This window comes from Microcaecilia unicolor, chromosome 2, assembly GCF_901765095.1.
Source record: "Microcaecilia unicolor chromosome 2, aMicUni1.1, whole genome shotgun sequence".
NCBI lineage: Eukaryota > Metazoa > Chordata > Amphibia > Gymnophiona > Siphonopidae > Microcaecilia > Microcaecilia unicolor.
The window spans coordinates 240,008,104-240,028,130 of record NC_044032.1 but is presented as its reverse complement, the minus strand read 5'-3'; the positions used below and the strand labels follow the sequence as shown (position 1 = coordinate 240,028,130).

Genomic DNA, 20,027 nt, shown 5'->3' with positions numbered 1-20,027 from the left:
ACACGTTAAGAGTTAGCTTGCTGCATGGCCATTTCTTTTTGGGAGGGGGGGGATTTTTGCCCCCTGCAGTAAAAAGGGCCCTGGTGCACAGAAAAATGGCCCCGCTGCTACCCCAGGGCCCTTTTTCCCCGCAGCTTAGTAAAAGGACCTCATAGTGCAGAGAGAGAAATGCAGAAACCTTTGGGCACAGACCTCCAGGCATAGCTAGTCTGCAGGTTTGAAGTTGTTGAGAAAAACAGACAGTCTGCCTGAGTTACAGCTTCACCCTCACTTGCGCCCCTCTATAGCCAAGGTTCAGGTTATGCTATGAATTATTGGCATTCCTGGGATGCAGTGTCTGCAGTCACTCTGACCAGAGCACGTACAGTTATAGCTGTTTGAGCAGAAAGCTTGTAACTGGCAAATTTGAAGCTAAACAGTGCCTTTTGAGTTGCACACACAATGAGAGGAAATGCATCTGAAGTGGAGCTTGAAGCATTCTGAGAAACTTCCCTATATAGTCAGAATCTGAAGCACTAATCTGGTCTTACTTTTTGTAAAAAAAGTACAAGGAGCCTTCAAGAAGAGGGGGACGTTGCATGGGTGCTTTATTAAACAGACCCGACGTAGTCTATGTTTTGGTGAAACTGCCTGCATCAGGGGCCTTGTACAGTATCAAATTTTTCAGTAGAAAGATACAGTCCAATTTTGTAGATGTAAACAGCCTTATGCGGAATAGATGCCTCTAAATGGCGCGGAGCAAAAACTGGCATCCAAAGCACTCCCGCACAATGTAAATGTCTTTCTCACAGCAAACCGTCGCTATGTGAACCCATAACTTTTAGTCTGCTTTCCTGATTTATGGGAAAAGGCATTCTAGCGTGCTTGGGTGTGCTGTTTCAGATGAGCTTATGCTTTCAAGCATTTCCCGTTCTCCTTTTTTTTCTGTGTTATGGATCATGGGGAACTAAATCTCAAAGCAAAGCAGCCTTCATAGGAACATTTCACCACTCGTGTCTGGAGAAGAGAGGAAGCAAGGGATAAACCCCAACCAGGGCAAATGCACAGTGAGCAGGAATGAACCCATCATCGTGTATTGCAGCCTGTCTCTTGTTGTGGCTATTCAGACTTTGCTTGGTCTCCTAAAGGATCTTGAACAACAATTCGCATTTTATTTACTGCTTTGTGGCAGCTAACTGTGCCTTTCCTGATGTTGAGTAGTGTTTGTGCAACTCTGGTATTGCAAAATTGATTGACTTTTGGATAAGTAGCTGAGGGCCAGATGCACTAAACAATGAGCCGGCAACCTGGTTTTTAAATTGGTTCTATCCAGTTTAGCGCTAAAGTAGTAAACCGGGTCATGCACAAAAGGGTTCTCCGAGCCATTTTCCTGTCACGGTAGCAGCTAACGAAAACGGAATGCAAATGAGCTAATTACTATTATAATGTGAATGCAATGCGATACACTATCGTTTCCAACCCCATGCACTGTGGAAAACCTAACAGGAGGTCTGCACCTCTCGTTGGGGCTACTGTGAGCGGGACCCATGCAGAGGAGGAATCCAATCGTAAAAATCGGAAGGAAAAAAACGTCCCAAGTGCTCGTCAGGGACATCCTTTCAAGTGCTAACACTTGGACGTCCTTCATCAACTGGATGGTGACAGTACAATGAAAGGAAGTTTTGTCTAGTGAAGACTAACTCAAAATAATCTGTTCCTTAGCTGGGCTACGGAATGTTTGTCCGAGCAAAAGGAGTTCCTCTGCTGAAAACGGGCACACGACATGAACCCAGCAGAACACCCCAGGCGGTACCTTCTAGCTTCACGGAAGCGAGGTTTGTAAGAGGAGGGAACCGCCTGACCCTTGGAAGAAGGCCGCGGCCTATCCTCGGGTAAGCGCTGGGGTTTGGCATCCCCCAGGCCTTTCACAATTTTCTCCTTCACCAAACAGGAGAAGGCCTTTTCAGACGGTAGAGCCGGCCCGAGCATGGCGAGCGATGTTCCTTCCCGCTCCGTGGAGCTGCCAGCGGGCGCCGTTTTAGAACAGCATGGCACGACCCCCGCTGAGGCGGAGGGGTTTGAGCCTGGAGGGGCGCCTCGTGTAGAGGCTAATAAAAGAGCTGTTTTCCCCGGACTGGAACCGGGAGGCCAGGGTGAGCCATTTCCCCCTGAATTTGTTTTATTGCTGCATAATGCATACATGTTAAAAAGAGCTCTTCCGCAGGGGTCCTCTGCGGCCCTGCTTTCTGTATCCTCTCCAGTGGAGTCTGGCCTTAGATTACCGTCAGGCGCTTTTTCCTCTGGCAGATGGCCACAAGACAAGCGCAGAAGGGTGGATTCCCCTTCAGAGAGTGGCGCCCCCCCCCCCCCCCCCCCCGTGGTCGGGATGTGAGGACTCTGAGGGGTCTGGCAGGTCTTCGTGGTCTGAAGAGCCAGAAGATGGTGCAGGATTGCCACCGGATCCAGATGATCCTTCCGCGGTGAGGATTTTCCACCGCGATGAGCTGCCAGCGCTTATTACTGATGCCTTGCAGTTCCTCTCTATAGAAGACCCTGGGAGTACTGAGACCTCCTCCGGTAATCCGAGGATGGCAAGTACTAAGAAGCCTGCTCGAGCCTTTCCTTTGCATGACTCCATCCAAGAGCTTATCACGTCTCAATGGGCTGACACCGAGGGGCCTTTGAAAGTCGCCAGGGCTATGGGGCAATTATACCCTCTAAGTGAGGAGCATTTGGCGCGCCTAGCAGTGCCTAAAGTGGATGCCCTAGTCACGGCCGTGACAAAGAAAACTACCCTCCCAGTGGAAGGAGGAGTTGCCCTGAAGGACATGCAGGACCGTCGCCTGGAGGCAGCTATTAAAACGGTCCTTTGAAATTTCAGGCCTATCCTTATTGGCGTCTGCATGCAGCTGCTACGCTGCCCGAGCCTGCCTCACTTGGTTACAACAGGCAGTGGAACAGCCCGGAGATGGAGCGGAGCCCCTTACGGAGGTGGCACCGCGGATGGAGTCGGCCTTGTCATTTTTGGCTGATGCCCTTTATGATCTGGTCAGAGCTTCGGCTAAACAGATAGCTGTATTGATGGCGGCTCGCCGTCTTCTGTGGCTACGGCATTGGGCAGCTGACATGGCCTCTGAGCAAAGGTTGGTGAAGTTGCCCTTTCAAGGCCTTCTGTTTGGTGAGGAGTTGGAGAAAATTGTGAAAGGCCTGGGGGATGCCAAACCCCAGCGCTTACCTGAGGATAGGCCGCCGGCCCCCTCCTCGATTCTTGTGATAGGAGGACGTCTTTCCCTCTTTCTCGAGGAGTGGGCCAAGATTATTTCAGATCAGTGGGACTTGGACCTGATCAGAGAAGGCTACAGAATAGAATTCAATGCCCCGATAAGAGACGTGTTTGTGGAGTCCCAATGCGGTTCTGCCACCAAACGGGCAGCAGTAGAGGTGACCTTGCGAGGTTTGATTCACATTGGGGCGGTTTCCCCCGTGCCTCCCGCCGAATGCGGCTCTGGCCGTTACTCCATTTACTTCGTGGTGCCGCGAAAAGGAGGGTCTTTTCGGCCTATCCTAGACTTAAAACAAGTCAACAAGTCTTTGTGTGGCATTTTCACATGGAAACCCTGTGCTCCGTCTTAGCAGCGGTATAGCCAGGAGAGTTTCTCACGTCTCTGGACCTGAAAGAAGCTTACTTGCACATACCAATTTGGCCCCCGCACCAGAGGTTTCTGCGTTTTGCGGTGATGGGAAAACATTTCCAGTTTCGGGCCTTTCCTTTTGGCCTCGCCACAGCTCCCCGAACCTTTTCCAAGGTAATGGTGGTAGTAGCTGCTTTTCTCAGGCGAGAGGGTATCCGGGTTCTCCCGTACCTAGACGACTGGCTCATCAGAGCAGACTCTGCAGAAGAGAGTCATCAGGTTACAGCCAGAGTGGTCTCAGTACTGCGATCTCTGGGCTGGGTCGTCAATATAGCCAAAAGTCATCTGACCCCCTCTCAATCTCTAAATTATTTGGGGGTCCTGTTCTACACAGCCTCGGGGATGGTCTTCCTACCCGAGCAAAGGCAGTGCAAGCTTCAGAACCAGGTTCGTCTGCTCCTGAGGATGCCTCACCCGCGAGCTTGGGGCATTGTCCAGCTGTTGGGGTTGATGACGGCCATTTTGTAAGTGGTGCCATGGGCGAGAGCGCACCTGAGACCTCTGCAGTTTTCCCTGCTTTGATGGTTTCCAATATCTCAGGATTATCAATGCAGACTCACGTGGCTCCCTGCGGCCCGGCTCAGTATGGAGTGGTGGCTCTCAGACAGCATGCTACGGCGAGGAATGCCGCTAGCGCTCCCCGATTGATGCCTGGTGGTAACAGATGCCAGCCTGAAGGGCTGGGGTGCACATTGCCGGGGAAGGCATGCCCAGGGTCTTTGGACACCCGAGGAGTTGGAGTGGTCCATCAGTCGCTTGGAGTTGAAAGCAATTTTCCAGGCGCTTCTGGCCTTTTCATTTGACCCTGGAAGGATTGGCTGTCAGAGTTCTGTCGGACAACACGACAGCAGTGGCCTACATAAATCGCCAATGAGGCACTCAGTGCATAGCACTGGCAGCGCAGGCCGCGCAGATTTGCCACTGGGCCGAGCTTCATCTGCAGTTTCTATCAGCAGCGCATATTGCAGGTCAGAGCAACGTGCAAGCCGATTATCTGAGCAGGAATCAGATCGACCCAGAGGAGTGGGAACTTGCAGGCAAAGTATTCCTGCAGATATGTGCCAAATGGGGAAAGCCCGTAATGGATCTTATGGCGTCAAGCACAAATGCCAAAGTCCTGTGCTTCTACAGCAGATGGAGAGATCCTCGCTCGGCAGGGTTGGATGCCTTGGCTGAACCCTGGCCTCAGGGCCTCCTGTATATGTTCCCTCTGTGGCCCTTGATAGGGTGAGTACACCTGCGGATTCGGCTCCATCAAGGAGAGGTGGTTCTCATTGGCCCAGGAGGCCGTGGAATGCGGACCTCCGGCGGATGCTGGTAGAGGATCCCCTGCCGTTACCTCTGGTACCGAACCTGTTGTCACAGGGCCCGGTGACCATGGAGCATGCCTGCCACTTTGGTCTTACGGCATGAGAGGGCGCAATTGAGAGACAAGGGATATTCCAGTAAAGTCATTTCCACTCTCCTACAGGCCTGCAAGCGTTCCACTTCCGTGGCTTATTTATTTTATTTATTTATTTATGGTTCATTTATACCCCACAGTTTCCCACAATTGCAGGCACAATGTGGCTTACATGAATTACAAAAGTAGAGAAGTACAACACATGAATTTTACAGCAGAATAAGGAGAGAACACTAACAACAATTATGCCAGGATTTGGCGCCAATTTGAGGCTTGGTGTGCTTCTAAAGCGATTACACCCATGTGGGCTTCTGTCTCGCCGATACTTGACTTTTTGCAGGATGGTTTACAAAAAGGCTTGGCCTATAATTCCCTGCGTGTTCAAGTGGCAGCCTTAGCATGTTTTCGAGGGAAGGTAGCTGGCCTCTCTCTGGCTGCTTGCCCGGATATGACACAGTTTCTTAGAGGGGTGCTTCGGCTCCATCCTCCTGTGTGGGCTCCGTGTCCGGCCTGGAACCTGGGGTTAGTTTTAAAGGCCCTTCGAGCCGCTCAGGCGAGCTTCAGAGAAGGATGTGACCTAAAAGATGGTCTTTTTTGTGGCTGTGACATCGGCAAGACGGGTATCTGAGCTCCAGGCCCTGTCCTGTCGAGACCCATTTCTGCAATTCTCAGAGTCCGGAGTAATGGTACGTACGGCGCCTTCCTTCATGCCTAAACCAGCCTATTTTCCTGCCCTCCTTTTCTAAAGAGGAGTTTCCAGAAGCCTATGGGCAGTTGCACCTTCTGGATGTGCGAAGGGCTCTATTGCAATATCTGCGGATGTCAAATGCCTTCAGGACCTCTGACCATCTTTTTGTTCTTTTGTCAGGTCCACGCAGAGGGTCTCCAGCGTCTAAGGCCACTATAGCCCGTTGACTCAAAGAAGCTATCTTTTCAGCATATCTGCTATCTGGCCAGCCTCCGCCTGAAGCATTTAAGGCACGTTCCACAAGAGCAATTTCCTCTTCTTGGGCTGAAACTGGAGCATTCTGTCTTCAAGAGATATGTAGTGCAGCTACTTGGGCTTTGAAGCTCTCTTTTGCCCAACATTACTGGTTGGATGTGGCTGCTAGGAGAGATGTGCAATTTGGAGCACAAGTGCTGGCGCGTGGTGTGGCTTGTTCCCACCCTATCTAGGGATTGCTTTGATACATCCCACTTGTAATGGATTCATCTACTTGATGACAAGGAAGGGGAAATTAGGTTCTTACTTTGGTAATTTTCTTTCCTTTAGTCATAGCAAATGAATCCATGAGCCCTCCCTCAGTGGTTCATTATGTGATTTATGTTACTTTTATGTTCAGTTTTTCCTTTAGATATGTTCCCTCATTGGGAGAAGTTGGAAAACAGTCTTCAGGATTTCTGTTCAGTTACAGGAGGATGAGTCCATTCCCTCCAGGTGGATGAGTCCATTCCCTCCTTTGAGTTATAGCTCCAGTTTTGGGGCGTTCATCCACTGTGAGGAAAGTTCATGTTCTTATGCTTTGCGGTGTAACACTGCTTTGGAAGCTTCAAATACTGAAGAGGCAGATGGAGCTAGCTGGCCAAGAGGCACTATGGTTTTTCAGTGCTCTCTATCTCCCCCTGCTGGTTGATGGACACAACCCACTCGTAATGGATTCATCTGCTATGACTAAAGGAAAGAAAATTACCAAGGTAAGAACCTAATTTTCCCTTCTTGTATGCATCTGACAACTTCTCCCCTGGCTACCCTTCCTTCCAGCTGGTTAAAGATCGAGAGGCATTGTCTTCTCCCATTGGCCCTTGCACCAAGTTACCTTAAGTCTTTCTTCTAGCCATGTCCTGTCAGTTTGGAGCATGCTGTAGTGAATTCCTCACTAGATCCCTCCTGTCCTGATCACTATCGTTCTATCTTTAACCATTGTTTTCTTTCCAGACTTATGGAATGTATTGTCTTTGATCAACAGGTACAATTTATAGACAGTCATCAAATACTTCAGACAGGTTTTTGCAGTAACCATAGCACTGAAAATAGTACTGCTTTGATGAGTGAACTACATTATTTTCTTGATTCTGGTCAGATGGTGGTTCTTGTTTCTCTTGATCTATCTGCTGCTTTCGACCTTATTGACCACTCTCTTCTTTTGACTCATCTTCACTTTATTGGTATTTCAGGTTCATTACTTCACTGGTTTTCTTCTTTTCTTTCTGGTAGGACTTTTAAACTGTCCACTTCTGTTTCTAGCTCTAATACTCACTGGATTATGGTGTTCCTCAGGGTTCTATCCTTTCCCCACTACTCTTTAATATATTTCTCAGTTCTTTAGCTCTTCTAATTCAGGATTTAATATTAAATTCTTCTTCTATGCAGACAATATTGTCTTGATCTTTCCACTTTTCCCCCATAATCCAAATCTCTTACCTCTACAATCATGCTTAACCGCATTATCTGCTTGGCTTTCTGCTCACAAAATGGCCTTAAACCCTGGGAAAAACATTGCCTGCTGGATTTCTGGTTTATTATCCCCTCCATCTGCACCACTTTCTTTGTTTGATATCACTGTCACCGCTGTTCAATCTTTGGTATTTGGGTGTTATCATTGATTCAAAACTCTCTTTTAATACTCATGTTTCTGCTTTTATAAAGAAGGGATTCTATTGGTTGCGTCATCTTTCCAGCTATTAGGCAATTCTTGAATGTCACTTAATTCCACGCTTTAATACATGCTTTTGTCATTTCACGTCTTGACTATTGTAACTCTGTTTTTGTAGAATCTCTTCTGCCTTGCTTCATAGACTACAGACTCTGCATAACTCAGCAGCTAGGTTCTTATATAAGGTGCCTAAATATGATCATATCACCCCTCTTTTTCTTCAATTACATTGGCTCCCAGTTCAGTTTTGATGTTTGTTTCAAATTTTATGTCTGACCCATAAATTTCTTTACCTAGGTTCCCCAGCATATCTTGCCTATGTTGGAAAATACCCAGTATACCTGAATGTAACTCACCTTGAGCTACTACTGAAAAAGGTATGAGCAAAATCCAAATAAACAATAATAATAAAATAATAATAAACCGTATACCCCCCCCCCCCCTTGTGTCCTTTGTTCTTTGGATTCTCATCGTTTGGTCCTTCCCTCTCCCAAGATTGCACATTACGAGTCCACCCGATCATCTGCTTTCTACTTTTTGGTCCCTTCACTTTGGAATTCACTTTTCCCCTATATACACTCAGAAATGTTTTTTTATAAAATTTAAGACCTTACTTGAAAACTTTTTTTTTTTTTGAACGAGCTTTTAAAACTCCATAGCGGCATGCCTGGAGTTCCACAATGATCTGTCTGTCCCAGCAGCATACCCACGTGTATCTAACAACTCTTTTTTAGCCTCCCATTAAGTTGTATGATTGCTTCTCCGTTGGATGGTCTTTTCCTTTCCTATTTACCTTAGGCATTCCTTTCACATACAGTAATGTTTTTATTGTTAGCTGTCATGGCCTGTTTTCAGAAATGGTAGGGTTCCCGTGGAAGTTTATGCTGCACTTGCGCCAGCCTCTCACCTACCGAGTACCACGTTCTTTGAGTTCTGTCTCCTCATCACTTTAACAGCACAGATGCGGAAAGTCTCCATTAAGGAGGTGGTAGAGATACAAATGGTGATGGCATTCAAAAAGGCATGGGATAAACAAAGAGGATCTCTAATTAGAAAATGGAAGTTATAAAAAAGCCTAAACTTAAATGACTTAGATGGCGTATGGTCTGTGTCTCATATATGGCAATCTGGTTTAAGATGGTCTGGAAAGGGCTTAGACAGCAACTTTAGTGGCTGGGACATGAGGACAGTGCTGGAAAGACTTCTACGTTCTGTGTCCAGCAAATGAGAAGATAAATAGGCTGGAGTGGGCTTCGAGGTCAACTCCAGCAATTGGAACATAAGGATAGAGCCAGGAGGATTTCTATGGTCTATGTCCCAGAAATGCTACAGAAAGACCATAATCAAGTATTTAATATCACATTCATTGTTGATTTAATCATGAATTGATGATGATTATGTCTATTGGGCAGACTGGATGGACCGTTCCGGTTTTTATCTGCTGTCATTTACTATGTTACTATTAATCCTCTCTGCTCCCGGGCTGATGCGCAGACCTCAGCTCTGTCATAGACATGAGCATCAGACGTCACCTGACCTACTGGTGTGTGCATTTGGCGATCTCTTAGCACACAGTGCCAGTGAATCAGAAAAGTCTTACATGTGCGCACCAGAGTGTTTCAACTTCCAACTTCCGTTCCTTCCTTGCCTGCAATGCAGCGGCTCGAACCCAGAGAGTAGACAGGAATTTTTTTTTTTAATGTACCATTAAATTCTTGCGGGGACAGGTTAGATTCCCAATGGGACGGGTTGGATATCTGTCCCCGTGCAACTCTCTAGTCTTGTGGCTGCAGACAATGAACTTGTTGGTATTGTAGGTAATAGTAATAAAACTAGTATTAGCTAAGAGTTTCAATATAGTCTGTTTATCTTAACAAAGGCATTTACTCCAAATAGACTGTGTTGGAACTCTTAACCTAAAACTAGTTTTATCATTATTACCTAAAAAAATTAGTATTAAAAATTTTAGCTCAAAGCAAAGACTTCCTCAGACTTCCTGTATTCGAGGAAAACTCATCACCAGCCGAACCCAGAACTCTTATCTCTACTGGAACTTCCTATTACCGCATAGGCGGGACGTGACAAGCCAGCCACAAGACTTCCAGGGTCGGCTGGTGATCGTCTACAAGTAAATTTGGACAGATCCTCTTGGTGTGCCGCAAGGTAAATTCTCCCCCTTTTACTGGTCGGGTTACTTTGTCAGAGGCCATATACTGGGCAGCCTGATCGGGCCCTTTTGTCGGGAGGCTAATTTGTGAGGGGCTATATTGTGGGCAGGCTGTTTTGACAGTGGCTGTGTGGGGGCTTTTTTTATCGGGGCCATTTTGTCAGGGCTTTTTTGATGGGGCTGTTTTGATCGGGTACCCTCACTGTCTTCCTCTTACTACTGCTGCTTGCCTCCAGCTTAGATGGGATGATTCAGACATCATAACTGTTTACTAACTGCGTTGGCCTAGGCAAGCTGAGCCAGGGCTTTTTGTTTTGTGTTTAGCCTGGCAGCTTCCTATACAGTCAGAACCAATCTCTTTACAGGACTGTGATCCTTCGCTCATAATTAGGCAGTGTTTTTCTTCATTCTATGCCTTCTCCTCCACATGGATCCCAGCCCTCACGGTGACGGGGATAGGCCAGAAACTACAGACTGTGGCTTCTTGTAGAACTCAGTGGTTGTACTTGGTGTGTTATTCTTGAAAGGCTGAGACTCCCTCCACGGGCTGTGAATGCAGAAGACCTAGCCAGTGAACAGGTCTCCTGCATTATAAGACACACTAAAGTTGAAATGTGAATAATTAATAGCTGTTACGCTTATGTTGGTTTTGCAGTGTAACAGTGGGCAATATGAAAAGTCAGGAGATCATTTATATGTTTTTTTGTTATGACTAAGGGTTAGAACTGTAAGTTGAGAAGGAGGGAAGCCAGGGTTCAAATCCCACCGTCTCTCCCTTGACCCTCCATTGCTTCAAGTACAAACTTAGGAGTCTTTTTACTAAGGTGTGCTAAATGCCATGCAGACCACTGTACACCTATGGGCGTCTTAGCTTTTAATGCACACTAATTCATTAGCATGCAATAAATCTGTTCGTGCAGCTTAGATAACAAACGCCCTCTCCTTGTCTTAACTGTAAAACACCATTGTAATCTCACCAAAATGTAAATTGTAAACCACTTTGAACCAAAACTTGTTTTTGGATAACAGTGAGGTACAAGAATGCATAAATAAATAAATAAAAGGACCCCTTAGATAGCAAGCCCTCTGGGACAGGAAAATATCTATACTATCTGAAGATAACTTCAACTTTGCTTCTACTGGAAATGAGATTCCTTTTTTTTTTTTTAAATTTAGCTCATGTCTTTGAGATTACTACTACTACTACTACTACTACTATTTAGCATTTCTATAGCGCTACAACGCATACGCAGCGCTGCACAAACATAGAAGAAAGACAGTCCCTGCTCAAAGAGCTTACAATCTAATAGACAAAAAATAAATAAAGTAATCAAATCAATTAATGTGAACAGGAAGGAAGAGAGGAGGGTAGGTGGAGGCGAGTGGTTACAAGTGGTTACGAGTCAAAAGCAATGTTAAAGAGGTGGGCTTTCAGTCTAGATTTAAAGGTGGCCAAGGATGGGGCAAGACGTAGGGGCTCAGGAAGTTTATTCCAGGCGTAGGGTGCAGCGAGACAAAAGGCGCGAAGTCTGGAGTTGGCAGTAGTGGAGAAGGGAACAGATAAGAAGGATTTATCCATGGAGCGGAGTGCACGGGAAGGGGTGTAGGGATGGACGAGTGTGGAGAGATACTGGGGAGCAGCAGAGTGAGTACATTTATAGGTTAGTAGAAGTTTGAACAGGATGCGAAAACGGATAGGGAGCCAGTGAAGGGTCTTGAGGAGAGGGGTAGTATGAGTAAAGCGACCCTGGCGGAAGATGAGACAGGCAGCAGAGTTTTGAACAGACTGGAGAGGGGAGAGGTGACTAAGTGGGAGGCCAGCAAGAAGCAGATTGCAGTAGTCTAAACGAGAGGTGACAAGGGTGTGGATGAGGGTTTTGGTAGAGTGCTCGGAAAGAAAGGGGCGGATTTTATGGATGTTGTAAAGAAAGAAACGACAGGTCTTGGCAATCTGCTGGATATGAGCAGAGAAGGAGAGAGAAGAGTCAAAGATGACCCCAAGGTTTCGAGCTGAGGAGACAGGGAGAATGAGAGAGCCATCAACAGAAATAGAAAACGGGGGGAGCGGGGAGGTGGGTTTGGGGGGGGAAAATGAGAAGCTCGGTTTATAATCTTAAAAAAAGAAAAAGTTATTTAAAAGTTACTTTCACCCATGTCAAGTATGTGAGGGGGTTTAGTAGTAAATAGGGGCCTTGAGGCTGATTAAAGTTTGCAGCTTGTATGTTAGCTTTACAATTTTTGAAACCTTTTGACCTTGTGCATGACTATCCAAAATTGCTGCCAAAAGAAACAGAAGTCTTGTAGTCCATGTCCTTTTGACAGTTCTTACTGTAAATGTCACAGCCTCTGCAGGAAGTAAACAGTCGTTCTTTGTAACTGTCTGGAGCACATGTCACAGAAACCCATCCACAGTGGGCAAGTTCATTTTGCCAGAGAAAATACACAAAATATTTGTGCGGTTTTAAAACAGGCAGGATCGTGATCATGGTCTAAAGTGCCTGTTTAGCAGAGGTTTTCTCCCATTTTTTTGCATGTGGGGAGAACCGTAGGTTTAAATCAGTTTGTTTGTTTGTTTGTTTGTTTTTACCATATTTTTGTAGTTCTTGCCGAAAACAGGATCTTGGTTAGCAACATCGCACTTGATGTTTTGTGTTTTCCCCATCTGATAATTTGGAAAAGTTCTTAGAGAGGGCACGTTTGGTTAATAAAAGAAAAATCCCAAATCAAACCATACCAGCTTTTGGTAAGTAGATTCCCAAAGAGGTTGGTACATCTAAAGAGCAGTGCTGTTGACTTTTGGAGACTGTTAACCCTGGGAGTCTGAACTTCCTTCAGAGGCTGGGTAAAGGACTTGAACAATAGTTTTCATTGGTAACAGCTCAGCCTATGTGCTCTGCTTAGCTAAATTTACTTACACAAATGTGGGAATTTTTGCCCCCCTCCCCCTTCTGAGGTGAAGCTAGGGAACATTTTGTGGCCGGGTTTCAGACAGTCAGTTACTTGAAAGCTTATTTAGGAGGGATCTAGAGGTAGGATGGCCCAGGCAGCATTTTGTGGGCCGGCTACACCGGACGGAATACGAGCTGCTTTCTGGAACACAGAATTGAAGTTAATTCAGCCGAGGCTGCTGCTAGCTGCGAGTGTAAGTAGAGGATCCTGTTTGGGCACTGGATTCAGGGGTGGGGTTGGGTTGAGGAGAACCCCTAGCTGGCGAGGCGGGCCTTCACCCTGACATTTGAGTAGTTGCCGTTTCACTTCGGGCCGATGAGGAATTTCAGAGCTTCGTTGCAAACAAGTCCGGCGGCATATTTGCAGTGTGGTGTGCGTTCACATATTTTTATGACAGAAAATTGTTAAAATATATGTATAACTCCAGTCCCATAGAGAAAACAATAATGTGTGCACATAAACTGTGTTGGATAGGCAGGTTAGCTTTTCTGTGGCCCCCTCCCTTTCCCCCATAAATCAAGCCTTCGGTTCGCTTTCTATTTTGAACCCCGGCCGTGCCGCGAAGTATGCAAAACGGTTTGATGAGGCGATGGGACGCAATTTGTGCTGACGCCCCCCTCCCCGATTGAGCGCGCGCTCCCCTCAGACTCCTTCTGTCGGCTGGATCAGGAGCGCGCCAAGGGTCGGCGGCCACAGTAATGTTGGCAGGAGAGGCGGAGCTCATGCCAGGGGCTTTCGGGCCGCGACAAAGGTCAGCGCGGCCACTGTGATATTGACGGGAGAGGCGGAGCTCATGCCCGGGCACGGCTCGCGCCCGCGCCGAGGGCAAGGGTGGGAATAGGCGGAGCTTATGCTTCCACCTGGGGGTCAGCGACCACTGTAATGTTGGCGAAAGAGGCGGCGCTTATGGTTGCACCTGGGACTTCTCAGCCGCTCGCGCCCTTACCTGCTTGTTTAGGGTTCCAGTTCCTTTTCATGCATGTAGGTTTAAATATAAAGTAAAGTAACTTTTAATTTGATTACTTGTAGCGCTCTGAAAAAGAAATATATACGAACTTCCATTTTTTTTCTATTGACCTTAGTAAAAGTTTCCAAGAACCTTAGGGGTTGTCAGCAAATGATTAACATGGATGATAAAACGCTGAAGCCCCGAACCTGATATTCAATACTATTTAACCGGCCAAAAAGGGCTTCTGACCAGTTAAATAGCATTTTTAGCGCCTATCTGTGGATATTTAGCGGGTTGAACGCTAGCAGCGAGCAGTCAAAAGCGCTGCCCATCACCGGCTGAATATTAGGCAGCTTGTGTTTTATTTGATTACGCGTTTGTTTCAAATGTATTAATTTGTATTTCTTCTCTCTTGCAGAAAAAGGGGACAACATTTTGAGCACAGGTGAAGAGAGAGACCAGAAAGCACCTTATTTCGTGGAAACCCCATATGGCTATCAGTTAGACCTGGATTTTCTTAAGTATGTAGAAGACATAGAAAAGGGAAACACCATCAAGAAAGTTACCCTACAGAAGACGCGTAAGTTGGTGCCACCATCTGCAGGTGCCAGCAGGAGCAGTGCCAAACAAGCTAGTTGGTGGACCTCTACAGATTCCCTGTCTTCTTCCAATAGTGATGAGAACAAGCATTCTCCTTCCTTCCTGACAGCCAGGAGTCATCCCACGCCCCCCCAGTCTGCCGGCAGGGCCTTTCTGTCACTAGAGGCCTCACCTGTTTTCCTCACTATCCCTGAAAGCAAACCACTGCCGCCTGCATCACCCCAGCCACTCCAACACAATTTTCATGTCACCAAAACTCTGATGGAGACTCGGAGGAGACTGGAACAAGAGAGGGCCATCATGCATTTGGCTTCAACAGGAGATTTCCGTAGGCCCCGGCTTGCCAGCTTTGGAGGCATGGGATCGGCTGGCTCACTGTCCTTTGTGGGCTCCAGTGGGCATAGTCAGGTGTCTCAGCCCTTGCAGAATGGTCACCAGGCCAATGGAGATTATGGTGCCTACCTTGCCTCATCCTTGGGGAGCTCCATTCGTCACAGTCCACTGAGCTCAGGAATGAACACACCTGTGACCAATGTCAGCCCTATGCATCTTCAACAAATCAGGGAGCAAATGGCAATTGCACTGACACGCTTGAAAGAGCTTGAGGAACAGGTGAAAACCATTCCTGTGCTGCAAGTGAAGATTTCAGTATTACAGGAAGAGAAAAGACAACTAACAGCAGAACTTAAAGGTCAAAGAGCACCCAGTCAGAATGCTACTAGTGGGTTCAGAAAGCGATCCTATAGTGCAGGGAATGCTGACCGTTTTGGCCAAGTGTCCCAGGTCAGAAGAGGTGGGGAATTGCACATAGACTTTGAGGATGAAATGGAGAGTGTAGAGCAGAGCTCTCAAAGGGTGGAGGAGTTCAGACAACTGACAGCCCAAATGCAAGCACTGGAAAAGAAAATCCAGGAGAACAGTTATGAAGCACCTGCTACTCATATGTTAAGTAAAGGAAACCAGCCTGAAGAGAGAAACAGCATTTCTGTTGCCGTGGGCTCTGATGAGAACATGAATGACGTGATCGTCTATCAAAGGTCTTCAAGATCATGCAGGGAAGTAGGTGTAGGGACTAAGAATGAAACGAGGAGTGTTGGGGTGCGGGTGACAGAAGATGCTCTGGGTATGACCACAGAGGCTGAGAAAGAAATTGAACTTCAACAACAAACAATTGAAGCGCTTAAGGAAAAGATATACAGGCTGGAAGTAGAGTGTAAGGAAACCACCCATGACATGGAGATGACCAAGCTAAAACTGGAGCTGCAGGCAGCTGGTACCAGGAAAAAACTAGATAAAGCACTGATGGTGCAGCCAGTAGTTTGCAATAAATCAACAGAGGCTGCTGTAACAACGAGAGACCAAATTGTGGGAGATCACATCACCCTAGTTGATTCTTGTGTTGGGTTCCAGGTTCAGACCAGCAGCATTGGCATCTCATGTAAACCTACTTCACATAATGCAGCTGTGGGTCCTGAGTTGCCAATGAATTGTTGGGTGGTGATGGAGAGGGTGGAAACTCATGACAAGTGCACTGGGAGAGATGTGGGGATGTGCGACAAGAGTGTAGGTGTTGAACTGAGTGTCTGTGAAAGCGGCATCAATACGGAGGAGAGTGTCGACAGTCTGACTCTCTACAAGGCAGAAGTAGAGGTCAAGGAAGTGCGCACAGTAGGATGTGGCGACTGTTCAGTGGATGTGACTGTTAACCCATTGAAGGAGTTTGTCTCTCTGGGCACCAACACGGAAGTTATAAGCAAGGCAGAATCCGCTGTAATGGCAGTTCCTGATACCTCTACTCAGCAAATCAACACAGTATTGGAAACAGTGAGCCAGTTTACTAGTACAGAGTCAGTGTCTCTTGCTGATTGTAGCACAAACACTGCTTTGAGCACTTACGATAAAGAAACAAACACAGTAGGTGCAGCAATGCGAACTGTTGCAGTCGGAGATGGGCTTGTGAAGGACACCAAAATATTGCCTAACTCTCGCTCTGTTGGTGTAGGTACCTCAGTGTCCAGTGATCCAACCTTCGAAAAGCCATTTGCCTTAAAGACCACAGAATCTGGAGTAGGACAGATAAACATCCATGACAATTATCTAGTTGGTCTTAAAATGAGGAATATTGCATGTGGACCAGCTGAACCACAGATTCTGTTAGGTACAACAAGTAATGAACTCGTGTGTGAACATTTAAATGCATCAGTGAAAAGTCAGCAGCCTGAAACACAAATGACAACTAACCTGGATCATTATATTGAGCGCGTACAGAGGTTAGTGCAGGAGCAGCAGATGCTTCTTGCTGAAAACTACAGTGAGCTGGCTGAAGCATTTGGAGAGCCTCACTCACAGATTGGAGATCTCAATTCCCAGCTCATCAGCACTCTCTCCTCTATTAACTCAGTAATGAAGTCTGCAAGCTCCGAGGAACTGCAGAACGTGGACGTTTGCAAACACACTGGAGATGAAGCCACTGAAGCAGGTAGGTCTAGTATTCTTTTTCTCTTCTTCCTTAATTTTCCTGTCTTATCCCCCCTCTTTTTCTCCCCATGCAACACAAGATAGCTTCCTTCAGTTGCAGGTGTCCATAGTTGTTTGTGGCCTACAACTTGAGGAGCTTGAAATTATTAAAGGAGAGACATTTAATATAGAAGCATTCATTGTGACCATAAGGCCTTTCAAATGTGTCCATTTTTATTTCCTACTTTAAACCATAATGGTTCTCCATCATTAAATATGCTCAATATTCATGCCAGGTTTTTCTTGAATCCTGTCAACAGTTTTTGAATGCCCCCCCCCCCCCCCCACCTCTTTTGGAAGTTGGTTTTATGCATCCACCACACCCCTTTCATTTTAAAGTTTATTATAGTTTATTGTTTTCTTTTTAGTACTGTTTGGTTAAATCCATGTGTCCTGTGTGGTAGGAAAGTTGCTAGACCAGGGTACAGAGAATTCCCTGCATTTTGTGTGTTTTTGTGAGTAGGTATATCATTTGATTTGTGTCTGTTTCCCTTCCCAAAAATGAAAATTTACATGAGCTTCATTTAAAACATATTCAACTACTGGAAATCTTGATTAGCATTAGAAAGATAATGGTAGTGGAATGTGAACTGTATTTTCCAACTCTGTATCTCTGCTGCTGTTCAAGGTGTGAACACTATGCTTTGTTTAAAACAAAAAGAAAGTTTTCTTTTGAGCTTTCCCAATTCCCATACTATAAGAGTGGTGTGCTTTGCTCACGAGGTTTCTTCGTTTGATTTTGTTCCAGTTTCCCTACAATTAGACAAAGAAACTAGCATTTTCTCACAACATACAAACCACATGCCATCTGTGCACTGGATTGATTATCGATTTATTTATTGGAATTTATTAGTTAATTACTGGGATCTGCTCCCACTCCCCATCTTTGACAAGAGCTCACCTCTTTCAAATTATAAGCTTCTATCTGTGCTAGGCAGAGTTATTGAGATCAAGAGTCTGAAGGGCACAGCCTGAAATTTACAACTTGAATTTGGAAAGTGCTACAGTAGCAGCAGTGGAGTGGTCTTGAGTAATACCAAATCAACCTCTGTGCGCTCTCTCTCCCCCCCCCCCCCCCCACGTCCTCTTAATATGCTGAAAGATGTGTGAAAATGACTTGGGGCCAAGGTGTCCATGTTGTGGGTCATCACTCCTTTATTCCTTAAATTGCAAAGGGGATGAGGGTTAAATCAAAGCCGAGGAACCTTGAAAACAGGCCACTGTTAAACATAGGACATGTGAAAGATCAGAGAAAATCTTGTTCTCTTTTTAAGGCAGCACTGTAGCAGGGCCTGACAGGTAGGTGTATTGAAGTGCTCCCCAAACAAGCTTATTTGTCATAGGGTAGCACACACCAGAAAGTACATGTTGACTCCTTTGGTTATAGTAGAGCTACCTGTATCAGGATCACACACTGAGGACCATTTTCCTGAAGATGATATATGAGAGGTAGCTGACCTGGTAAAAGCACCTGAGGCAAATATATCACATTCAGTTATAACACATCTGTGAGGAATATTTCTACCTAGCTTACTTATGTTGAAGTACTGTGCTCAAGGATGTTTCCTACGCCAGTAATTCCAAGAAAGAGAGACCTCCGTTCTGCCACTATATGTCATAAAAATATTGAACAGTGAATTATAAAAACAGCAGGTAACTGAATAAGGATCAATTATAAAACTATCTAAACATTTTATCACTACCTGGATAGTGCCTGGGAAGTACAGGAAATATAGCTGCTCACAGGATACAGAATATAACTGCTCACAGAGTCTCAGTGAAGAGGTCTTTCTCTCTCTACTTCAAAACTGAGACTGGAGAAAAATCCAGTATTTCCAGACTGAGTTTGAGCTCCTGGGCCAATCAGAGCCCAGAACAGCTTTTTTTAAAAGTAGCTGGCTACATCACTGCAGGTTACTTCCTTTTTGTGTTAAAGAAGGAACAGTCATTTCTCTGTAAGAGCTTTAAACATAAAATATGCACCACCTGCTGGTTAAACTAGAGAAATTCGCCAAGAAATAATTAATACAGTTTACAGGCTTACACGCTCACTGTTGTCACAAGGACCTTAATTGCACAATATTTTCTACTATGCTTATCAGGAAATTAAAAGAGGCAGCATCCTATTGTGAGTTGGTAACTGGTTATATAATGGGAAACAGAGTAGTTTAGTTTATTATTTTTATTCCACCTTTATCCAAGGCGGAGTCCAACAGAAATGTACATAATAATACAAACACAACCATACATAAAAACTGAAATAAGTTAACACACTAACTAAAATCATCCCAGATCACATAAACAGGTCATGTTGACTGTTATTAACCTTTTATTGTTAGTCAAAGCTGTTTATTGCTTGTAAGCCACATTGAACCCAAGCTAGTTTGGAATAATACGGGGTATAAATATCACAAATAAATAATCTTAAATGCAATAATATTACCATCCATTCCTAGCTTCTATATAAGCCAACCGAAGTAAGTAACTCTCCAATTGCCTCTTGAAGGTTGTAGTGTCTTTCAGTTTTTTAAGCAGTAACAGTAATTGGTTCTATTCGCTGGTACTATCATAGAGAAAGTGCTTTTCCTTGTATCCTCAAATCTAAACTGCCGCAAATTAGGAACAACAACTATTTAGTGAACTTTCAGATCTAAGTGGAGCTAAATGGTCAGTTTCTCCCGGTGAAAAGAGTAAATAGTGGCTTGCTCCAGAGATCTGTACTGGGGCCAGTGTTTTAACGTATTCATTAATGATCTAAAAAAAAACAAACAATGAGCAAACTGATTTGCAGATGATATAACATTATTCAAAGTAGTAAAATCACTAGCAGACTGAAGAACTGTAAGAGGACTTTGTAAGACTGGGGAACTGGGCATCTAAATAGCAGATGGGAGGATTTAACATGAACACATGCAAAGTGATGCACATAGGGAAAACAATCTAAACTATAAATACACAATACTAGGCAGGGCCGCCGAGAGTTGGGGGACAGGGGGGACAAAATTCCCCGGGCCAGGGCCTCCAAGGGGGGCCCGGCGCCAGGGTCAGACCACCGGCGCTGCAGTTCCCAGTCTCACCTGCCTGCCTCCTCGGCTCCGGGCCCCCTGCATTCGAAGCG

At 45.6% G+C, this 20,027-nt stretch overlaps 1 protein-coding gene across 3 annotated transcripts in view; it reads left to right on the top strand.

The window, feature by feature from the left end:
* KANK1 (KN motif and ankyrin repeat domains 1) overlaps positions 1–20,027 on the top strand; it is a 305,894-nt gene that overhangs the window by 219,201 nt on the left and 66,666 nt on the right. For all 3 annotated transcript variants that reach the window (XM_030193831.1, XM_030193830.1, XM_030193832.1), the window contains exon 3: positions 14,211–16,871. In XM_030193831.1, the coding sequence (XP_030049691.1) occupies positions 14,211–16,871 (2,661 nt within the window). The remainder of the gene's footprint in view (positions 1–14,210; positions 16,872–20,027) is intronic.